General features: G+C 44.6%; 3 protein-coding genes across 13 annotated transcripts in view; 1 reads left to right on the forward strand and 2 right to left on the reverse strand.

Annotated features, from left to right (window-relative positions):
• The window catches only part of fryl (furry homolog, like), a 67,937-nt gene extending 65,821 nt beyond the window's left edge, over positions 1 to 2,116 (forward strand). For all 11 annotated transcript variants that reach the window (XM_038716528.1, XM_038716523.1, XM_038716519.1 and 8 more), the window contains one exon: positions 260 to 2,116. In XM_038716528.1, coding sequence (XP_038572456.1) covers positions 260 to 500 — 241 coding nt within the window. In that variant the 3' untranslated portion in view covers positions 501 to 2,116. The remainder of the gene's footprint in view (positions 1 to 259) is intronic.
• Positions 2,117 to 2,555: 439 nt separating this feature from the next.
• zar1 (zygote arrest 1) lies at positions 2,556 to 5,048 on the reverse strand. The gene is made up of 4 exons (XM_038716532.1): positions 4,316 to 5,048; positions 3,353 to 3,445; positions 2,970 to 3,044; positions 2,556 to 2,892 (listed from the first exon to the last, which is right to left on the reverse strand). The coding sequence occupies exons 1-4, from the start codon at positions 5,021 to 5,023 to the stop codon at positions 2,749 to 2,751; spliced, it is 1,020 nt and encodes a 339-aa protein (XP_038572460.1). The 5' UTR covers positions 5,024 to 5,048; the 3' UTR covers positions 2,556 to 2,748.
• Positions 5,049 to 5,181: 133 nt separating this feature from the next.
• Positions 5,182 to 7,985, reverse strand: slc10a4 (solute carrier family 10 member 4). Its single transcript, XM_038716531.1, has 3 exons — positions 7,217 to 7,985; positions 6,742 to 6,952; positions 5,182 to 6,168 (listed from the first exon to the last, which is right to left on the reverse strand). The coding sequence occupies exons 1-3, from the start codon at positions 7,744 to 7,746 to the stop codon at positions 5,644 to 5,646; spliced, it is 1,266 nt and encodes a 421-aa protein (XP_038572459.1). The 5' UTR covers positions 7,747 to 7,985; the 3' UTR covers positions 5,182 to 5,643.
• Between the last annotated feature and the right edge of the window lie 705 nt (positions 7,986 to 8,690).

Genomic DNA, 8,690 nt, shown 5'->3' on the forward strand with positions numbered 1-8,690 from the left:
CGCTTTGGTTAAAAGCATCAGCTAAATGAATAAATGTAATGTAACGATGGTAGAATTCGCTGGAAAAGTACAACCGCTACCAACTAAACCTGTTTTCCTTGATTTAATGTGGCAGTGAAGTAGGTATTTCTGTTCAACCTAAACATGTTTAAAATGGGGTCTTTAGCATTTCAACCACTGGATGGATATAAAACAAGGCAGCTGGTGTGCACAAACAGAAAATTAGTCTGTATAATCAAAACCCTCCTTTTATCAACAGGTCTTTGTGGCCCAACGACATCTTTGGCAACGAGACAGACAATGCAGTCCAGACCCTTCTGCACATCTACTTCCGTCACCAGACGCTGGGCCAGACGGGCTGCTTGGCAGTGGTAGGCCCCAGCAGGGACCTGTCTCAGGCTAGCACCCGCCTCATGGAGCTCAACCTGCAGATCCGTGAGGCTCTGAGTCAGGCGCAGGCCTGCCAGCCCCACACCACCATGGTCAGCACTGGACTGTGAACCTGTGGTGTTGGAGGCCTGGACTAGACACAAATCCCCCCCCCGCTCTACACAGACCTCACCTCAGCTGTAGAGAGAGGGTAGACAGAGGGGCTTCAGAGGAGGACGAGAGAGACTCCACCTATAAAGGGCTAAAGGATGTGTGGGAATAACTGTGACTCTTTAACATATATTATTACATGTATGAATGCTTCAAGCTAACATTGTTTCCCAGACCAAGCCAACTTGCAAAATTCAGTTGCAATAAGTCATGTGGTGGTGTGCCTGGGAGAGAATAAGCAAGGACGTAGTGCGATGACTTTTTTTTTTTTTTTATATATATATATTTTTTTTTTTGGTTGGATCTGACCTGGCGGGACCCATCGTACCTGCTCAGGGCCTGGGCTGGAAGATGGTATTGAAGCATGTAAGACAGTCCAGAGGAGGTGTCGTATGTGGGAGGACACACTTTCAAGATTCATAAGCAAACACAAAAATCTTGTTTTAAAAAAAAAAAAAAAAGTTTTCAAAAGCATGCTTGAAAGATGAGAGCACTGCAAGAATATTTTTTTGAGAAAAGTATTTTTTATTAGAGCTAACATCCTAGGTTGTAAATGTTAGGATATTTAACATGCAATTGTTACCCTGTGGGAAATGTTTGCCTTCAGGGAGTGTAAAAAGAGATATCCGTTTATTGATCTGCTTTGAAGTCTCCTTCAACAGGTCTTCACGCAAAACTCACTCTTTAACCAAATAAGTAGCTGCCTTTAGAGACTCTTGACTGTGTGGTATATATTGGATATTCTGGTATACACTCACACACCAATGCATATAATTGCACAGAAGTGCAGACTGGTTACAGCTCATTATGGAAACATAACTTATTTTACTCTGTATATATTTTAGAAAATGTATAGTGTAAAACCAGTATTTTTTCCCCTTGTACTTTTGTGTAATGCACTGTTCATCCGACTAGGATGTATGTATAAAGCTAATGTGATGAGAAAGCCAAGACCAGATTTAATTATTGATCCGCTCCACTTTTGTCATCCAATCATACAATTATTCCCAAAGGCTACCTTGGTTGTGGTCTTGCAAGGGGGGGGGGGGGGGGTCAGGTCATATTTGGGACTAGTCACTTGTCTGCCTTGTGATGATGGCACAGGAGAGCTAGTGTAGCCGCCTTCTCCTGGAGGACCACGCCATTCTAGCCAAGTCATATGCATTCCTTCTCCACTGTGATCTTTGTTTAGCGCGTCACCCCCCAGCATAGGCTCTGCTAGAAGCCTTGTCAAGGGGAAACTAAGGGCCCCCCCCCTCCTCCCATGTAGGTTGATCACGTTTTGATCCAGTTTTCATTGAAACTGTGCTTTCAGAATGGCCCTACTTGCTGCTGTGACTGCAGGACATTGAATGCTTTCTGGAAATCTTGTCATGGCACATTGTTAACAGTCACTGTACTCATTCCTCAGCTTTATTTCCTTGCTTGTCTGGTACATTTGAATGCTGTTATTTAATGAATATATTATTTACCTGGAAGATGTTTAATGTAGAGGTGCATTAAACATTTTCCCTTCCTTGTTCACTCACATACCAGCCTTCTCTCTGGATAAATAAACCTATTATACAGTATACAACCTTGGTCTTAAGTGTCATGTTTTCATAACATTAGTTATGAGTAAACAAGAATAAGACTTGTTCTTGTGCCAACAGGCTGGGCCTGTCTCATTTGTGTACCTCAGTGCATATAGTTTCTGTAATGCAATTTCAACAAGTTAAATCGGATTAGAGTCAAGGATAGACAAGCTAGTATTTAGACCAGCAGAAACATTAACTATTGTAGTCTGTAGTGCTTAATTATCCATTTGGCCCCCAGTGCAGTCTTAAATCTCTGGGGCACTGCTGCCCTCCCCCCTATTAAATCAGCAACTACAAGAGTTTCATGTTGATTCATTAATCATAACTGAGGAAACATCTAACAGGTTAGGACATAAAGCATTGATAGTTTGTTACCTTTCTTCCATTTCCAGACAAGGCCTCAATACAGTGATTTGAAGTGAAAAGAATGCTTCCGTATAGAGTGCACATTTGCAATTTATTACACTGTAAAGTGTTTGGTGCTTACCATTAGTTTCAACACAAAATAGGCTGAAATTAAGTTTTGAAACACATTTTGCAAGATGCCAAATATAGTGGCAGTGGGTTGAAGATTTCCCCCCACAGGACTTGTACTGATGTGTTACAGGGCCAAGTTCAGTTGAGACGCTTCCTAGATGATGTATTTGAAGCTGAAAGTGCTGTCACAGGAGAGCCGCTTGCCTTTGCATCTGCCGCACAAGTCCTGTCTGTGGGGCCGTTTGGGGTCAACATGGCGTTGCGTTATTGCACAGGAACAGCGTGCTTTGTTACAAGTCTGAAACAAAAATGGAGGTGTAGTTGTGGCACATGATATTTTAATTTACAACAAGAGCAACTTAGAAAAGGGCTCACGTGGCATGTGATGTCCTCGACGCGGTATGGGTTGAACTCCTTTTGGCATTTCCTACAGTACTGTTTGAAGTAAACCTGGGAGACACCATACTTCAGTTAGGTGGCATACCTAGGCATACTGTGGCCTTGAAATGCCATGCCACATTAAAGTATAGACATTTTGCCACAATACAGTATTACAGCAGGACCCCCATCTGAAAACTAATTGGGTACAAAAGTGGACACCAGTTTTTACTAAAAGATGAACTCCTGCTGTAGAGTGCACCATTAGAGATGTCCAGGCTTGTGATTAATAGCAGGTAGGTCCTCATACTGTGGACCCCTGATTTATTGCACAAATCAGGCTGAATTTGCATCACCGACACCTAGAATTAAGTGCTCACCTTGTTGGTTCCCTGAACACACCAAACATAGGCACTTTCCCATCGCAGATTGCATTCTCTGCAGTGATAATATCCATACTTCTGTTCCAGAAACTGAAGGACAAAAGGCAAGTCAGTGAGTCTGTTCACTCCCTCCTCAACCCCTCAGTATCAGGGGACTAATGTTAAGCAATTAAGCACAGTTCATCTGTACAGTCTTCCATTAAGTCACTTCAGCTTGATTTATCTTTGCGATCCTGACACAAAGCTTGCAGATAATAGCCAGAAGTTTGCAAATTTGCTGTTTAACTTTATCCTCAGGAGATGTAGCCCAGCTTGTTATCCTGCCTTCCTAAATTCTCATAAAGGAAGTACTTACAAATGCAGATGTCAACTAAAGCATCAAGGCTGGAATTTATCAGGTGAGGTGACACTTCCAGGATTTAGTAGGTAGATTAGTTAGGTAGAGAATTAGTGATATGATTGACACTCCAAATTAGATTTATTTATATCAAACCAAGTTTAATTTGAAATAGAGAGCATCTGTCCATCTCTGAGACTTTCCATATCCCAGTGAAGCCTCCATATCTTCAAGAGTCGTTTCATTATTCACTGTGGCACAGATGAACATTAAGGTTTACCATATGTGAATTTCTACTCATAATTTGATTATTCCTGGACATCGTTGATAGTGACCCATTATCTGAGTAGCATACTTTCCGTGTGACTTAATTTATATAGTTTGTTTTTTCCTTGAGAATTTTTACATTTTCTTTTCAGAGGCCACTCTACCAGTAACCGTTCCCTGGAGAAAAGGTAACTGAAAAAGCATGACAATCATGGCTTCCTCTGGCTAACTTAATAAAACTTTGAACGTAATTCATTAAGAATAGGCTCAACTATAATGAACAAATAAAAGTGTGTAAGTCGGTAAAGGGGTTCCGGTAACACACGGGACTCACCTGAGCGCGTGATTCAACTCACCTGGAAGCGCACGCGCCCCCTGCTCTTTGCCGCCTCTGTAGCTGGCTGCACATCTTCACTCGTCCCCTGTTGTTCGGACTTTGGCTTTTTGCGCTCGTCTGGGAGCTTTGCGGTCTTTCCAGCCTCAGCAGCCTGGTTCTCTTCGCTCCTCTTCCCGTCGCTTTTCCCCGCGTACTCGGGCGGGTCACCGGGCGGTTCTCTGGTCTGCGCCTCGCCACAGGAGGCTTCCTTATTGTTGTTTTCGTCGACCAGGAAGGAGGTAACGCTTCTGTAGGCGATCGGTGAATACACGGCGAGGGTTCGGGGGTAACGCACTGCGCCCGCTGCCTTGGGGCTGCCATAGCTGCCGGGCATCGTGGGCTGCTCCTCCCTCCTTTTGCGCCGGAAGTCCCGCTTCATGGCCAGGAGGGTCCGCGGGCCGATGGAGCACTGCACAGAAGAGTCTCTCTTCGGGTTGACCTGCACCGCCACATCTTTAGTGTTTGCCTTCCTGAGCCTCGGGGTGAGTTTTGGATTGATTTGAGATAAGATGGATTTCAGCTGCGCTCGCTGTTGGTTGTTGAAGGCATCTGAAGTGTCTCCATAGTGGGACAGGTAACTTTTATATTTCCACCCCGCGTCTCTAGGCCTGGGGTATCTGCCCGTGTAAGGGTTGTAAGATGAATAGAAATAGCTGTCGACTGGCTCGTCGTCACCATACGTTGCCATTTTGTTCAACCAACCAAGGCTCCTAGGTGTGGATATTTAAGTAGATTGGGCGACACGCGCTCTCCATTAGGTCTAATTAGGGTCAGGTGTGGGACTGCTTTCCCTTTCTCTCCCCCAAAACAGCAGACACGTGATGAAGGTATACAAGCTTTAGGGGGTTTTTTATACACATTTTATTTTCTTGATACAGTTGTTTATAATATACACATATTGTACATTTTGTTCCGTTAGTTCTGTCTATGGGGATTGGACACTGAATTTGGCGCTGCAATGAACTGACAAACTGATATGTTTTTCTCCTGTATTTTTAGTCTCCCTTTCTCTTACATGCACACACACAGTTTGTTCACTTGTGAAACTAAATGCTGTCTTGCTTTGATGGTGTGGTTTGCTGATTAATGTTACTTTCACAGATGTAAGCTTAGCTGATGAAAATTGCCTTATATGTAACACAGCAATGTCTTTAAAACATTGTTTTTTTCCATTCCGTATCAGACATGAATTGTCAAATTGAATGAATGAAGCTTATGACACAAAGCACCTTTTTTTCAGCAGTCAGGTAAGTGATAGACATTTCCCTGCATAGTCTCTCTGGTTCCCAGATTTTCTTTATTAAATTGTTAAACAGGCGTTGGATCAGGGGGACATGGGTCCAACATGATGGTGTTTGGGTCACTCACTGTCACAGCACCATAAGATGAGTCAAAATCCTCATCCTGAAACCTTTGATATGTTATATCCGTGTCTTCGCTGTCCCCCATGGGGTCTGGTTTATGCAGGACCTTCTTCCTGTACATCCTGTAGGTCAGGATTAAAACACCAGCCTCGGCTGCTTGGAAGAGGGCGTACAGGAGAGGGAACATGTACGTCCCTCCCATCAGCTGAGGGGGGAAGGCCAGCTTCAGGATGGCAGTGCACAGCTGCACGTTCTGGCATCCTGTCTCCATAGAGACTGACCTGCGGGAGTTTGGCGGCAGGTCAAAGAGCACGGCCAGGCCGTAACCTGCAGCGTAACCACACATGGGCATCAGGACAGCCACCATGTAGACAGAGGGCGGGATGGTGGACAGGAGCTCAGGCCCCAGCATGGCTCCAGTGAGGATAAACAGCATCACAAGGGTGACCAGCAGAGACCACAGAGATGCCTGGAAAGACAATATATAAAGATAAGGGTGATGTTCTGTACTCTCTACTGGAGGACCCTGCCAAGACTCCTTTGGTCTAGCTCATCACCTACTTTTCTCCTGTTAAATGTTTTTTGTTTTGTTTTCCTCATCTGAACTGATGGTCTATAAGAATAAAGGGGGTCACAGGTTGTCAAGATTGCACCACCTGAGGAATACTAGGGATTTTGGGCTATATAATTAAAACTGACATGACTTTTTACACACAGAGCTGGAATCTGCATCTAGGCTTTTCTGCTGCCTCAAGTTACTGTCTATTGTGACTGATGTGGTCCTTCCTCATGTGTGGCAATTATCAGAAATGGGAAAGGAGGAGCTCTTCCTGACACAGTGCCTTTGATGTCACTGTTCTGCGGTCAGCATCCCCCTCTCCTTATGACAGGCAAGGAAAATTACGCAGTGCGCTTTTGCGCAAAGGTGCTTCTTAACCTAAAGTACGCAGAGTCTAAATGGCACAAAATTATTTAGTTATTTAACTGATTCAACCTATTCATTAAGTTGAAAAGTAACTCTGATAAATTGCTCTTAAATTACCTTCAAAACAATGTCGGCCACACGCGTGTAGCGGTACCTCAGCATTACTCCTAAACCAATGGGGATTAGAGTGCTGCACAGGGTCAGGATGATGGCCCCGAAGGGCATGAGGTTGACCACCGGTGTGTTGATCCATGCCCGGCTGTAGATCCACAGACACAGCGGCATCAGCACGAGCGCCAGCAGAGTGGAAGATATTGTCATGATGATGCTGAGGAGAGTAGAGCAAAGACGCACCGTTATAGCAGTATAGGATGAATGTTGGTCACAGTGTTGGATCATTATAGTCTGACAAACGTGTGTCATTGACTTTAGGGAAGCATGTGGAACTTTAGAGTCATGCATAAAAGGGGTACTAAAGTCCCCGTTATTTCAGTGCGTGAAAAATAAACGCAAACATACTACTTCAACCTCATGAAATATTTTTACAGGTTCATGTGATAACTCACTGCATAGATGAGTACAGTATATCTACCTTAGATTCATCTCCCCGTGCACCAGCAGAGACATGATATTTGATAAGTTTCCTCCCGGGCAGCAGCCACAGAGGAGAACAGCCATCGCTGCCACATCATCCAGAGAGAAAGCTAAAGCCAACAGAAAGGCCACCAAGGGCATGATAACAAACTGACACACCAGTGCCAGCAGCACCCCGATGGGTCTGCGGATATGTGCTCCAATCTGGCTAACCTCCACCGTGCAGCCCAGCCCCAGCATAGTGAAGCAGAGAACCAGTCCCACGAATACATTGATTCCGTGGTTGAGCGGGGAATCCCAAAAGGCAGGCATCAGGTGAGGGGATTCCGTCGGCGGAGCGGCCATAAACTCCGCTCCATCGGCAATCCTGAATGTGTTGCCTTCCAGGAAGATTGCACTACTTGCCACCAGTCCAGCCATGGTGGTGTCTTCTGAGAAATCCACAACTTGCTGCAAAGTGTCCGACATAAGAAAGTCTATCAAGCCAGCATTTTGTGCGTCGCCGCCCAACAGGCTGGAGTTCTCCATGGCGCAACAGGAGGACAGGGGCTCTGCACAGAGTGTATGCGCCTGTCGGTGGTCGTGCGTAAAATGAGTCCCCTAGCGGCGCGCTGTCACTAATAAGAATCTGCGGAGGATCCAGTGGTCGGAGGATTTGATGGTGCCATGGCACTGATAGTCTTAAAGCGACTGACTGGGTTAGGCTGGTGCCACGGATTGGCTCTGCTAGAGACGCACATATAGCTGGAGGGGAGTCTGCACACGATCTTATGCTTCAGCGAGAGTGGATGGGTCAATCAATAACGCCCAGGCTGCTCTTTTATATTGTGCTCCGCTCTGTATAAGGAGAAAGGTCCCCGAAATATCTAATATTGACAGTTTTCCATTTAGGAAATTACAGGCCAACAGAGGCTATAATGTCTCATATTCTGTAGAATTATAAAGGTCATCATTTAGACACATGGGAAATGAAGCCGTAGTGAAGACAGCAGTTTGCCGAGGTGGAGTAAGCACAGCCTACATGAATGAAAATGGTGCTGATCTTTATATTAGTGCAGCAAACTGTGAAAAGCTGCCTGCCCTCTTTGGTTGGCGCAGCTGTGTGCACGTTACGCATGAGTTCTCATCTGGACTTTATGGTGCTCAGGTCTCATTTTTACTAGATGGTTATTAATCTGAGGTATTATATCCCAACAGTCTGTTGAATATCAAAGTATGCGTGAGGTCAACTGAATCAGTCACTGTTGCTGCTGGAAAGACTGTGGATTTACCTGAAAATGATGACCTAAGTAAAGGAAGCATGCGTCCATATATTATTAGCGCATTATATTATTAACCATTAATATTTTTGTTGAAGCTGGTCCTGGTGAGTCTGACCACTATATTAGTTGTTGGGTTTGTAATATGTAATATTTTATGATAAAAAAAATATTCCCTTCAGAAAGGTGGAGAAAATATCAAGATCCATTGAC

This window comes from Micropterus salmoides, unplaced genomic scaffold, assembly GCF_014851395.1.
Source record: "Micropterus salmoides isolate LMB-PRFRI ecotype aquatic unplaced genomic scaffold, ASM1485139v1 Ms_hic_scaffold_13, whole genome shotgun sequence".
NCBI lineage: Eukaryota > Metazoa > Chordata > Actinopteri > Centrarchiformes > Centrarchidae > Micropterus > Micropterus salmoides.

Bases quoted from the DNA above. Each gene is read 5' to 3' on its own strand.
- zar1 (XM_038716532.1), bottom strand. From the start codon at position 5,023: ATGGCAACGTATGGTGACGACGAGCCAGTCGACAGCTATTTCTATTCA. The intron at 3,446-4,315 runs GTGAGTTGAATC...TTTGTCCTTCAG, and splicing joins GGGGGCGCGTGCGCTTCCAG to TTTCTGGAACAGAAGTATGG. The intron at 2,893-2,969 runs GTGAGCCCTTTT...TTTTTGTTTCAG, and splicing joins TCGAGGACATCACATGCCAC to ACTTGTAACAAAGCACGCTG.
- slc10a4 (XM_038716531.1), bottom strand. From the start codon at position 7,746: ATGGAGAACTCCAGCCTGTTGGGCGGCGACGCACAAAATGCTGGCTTG. The intron at 6,953-7,216 runs GTAGATATACTG...TACTCTCCTCAG, and splicing joins CACGGGGAGATGAATCTAAG to CATCATCATGACAATATCTT. The intron at 6,169-6,741 runs GTAATTTAAGAG...TTGTCTTTCCAG, and splicing joins TGGCCGACATTGTTTTGAAG to GCATCTCTGTGGTCTCTGCT.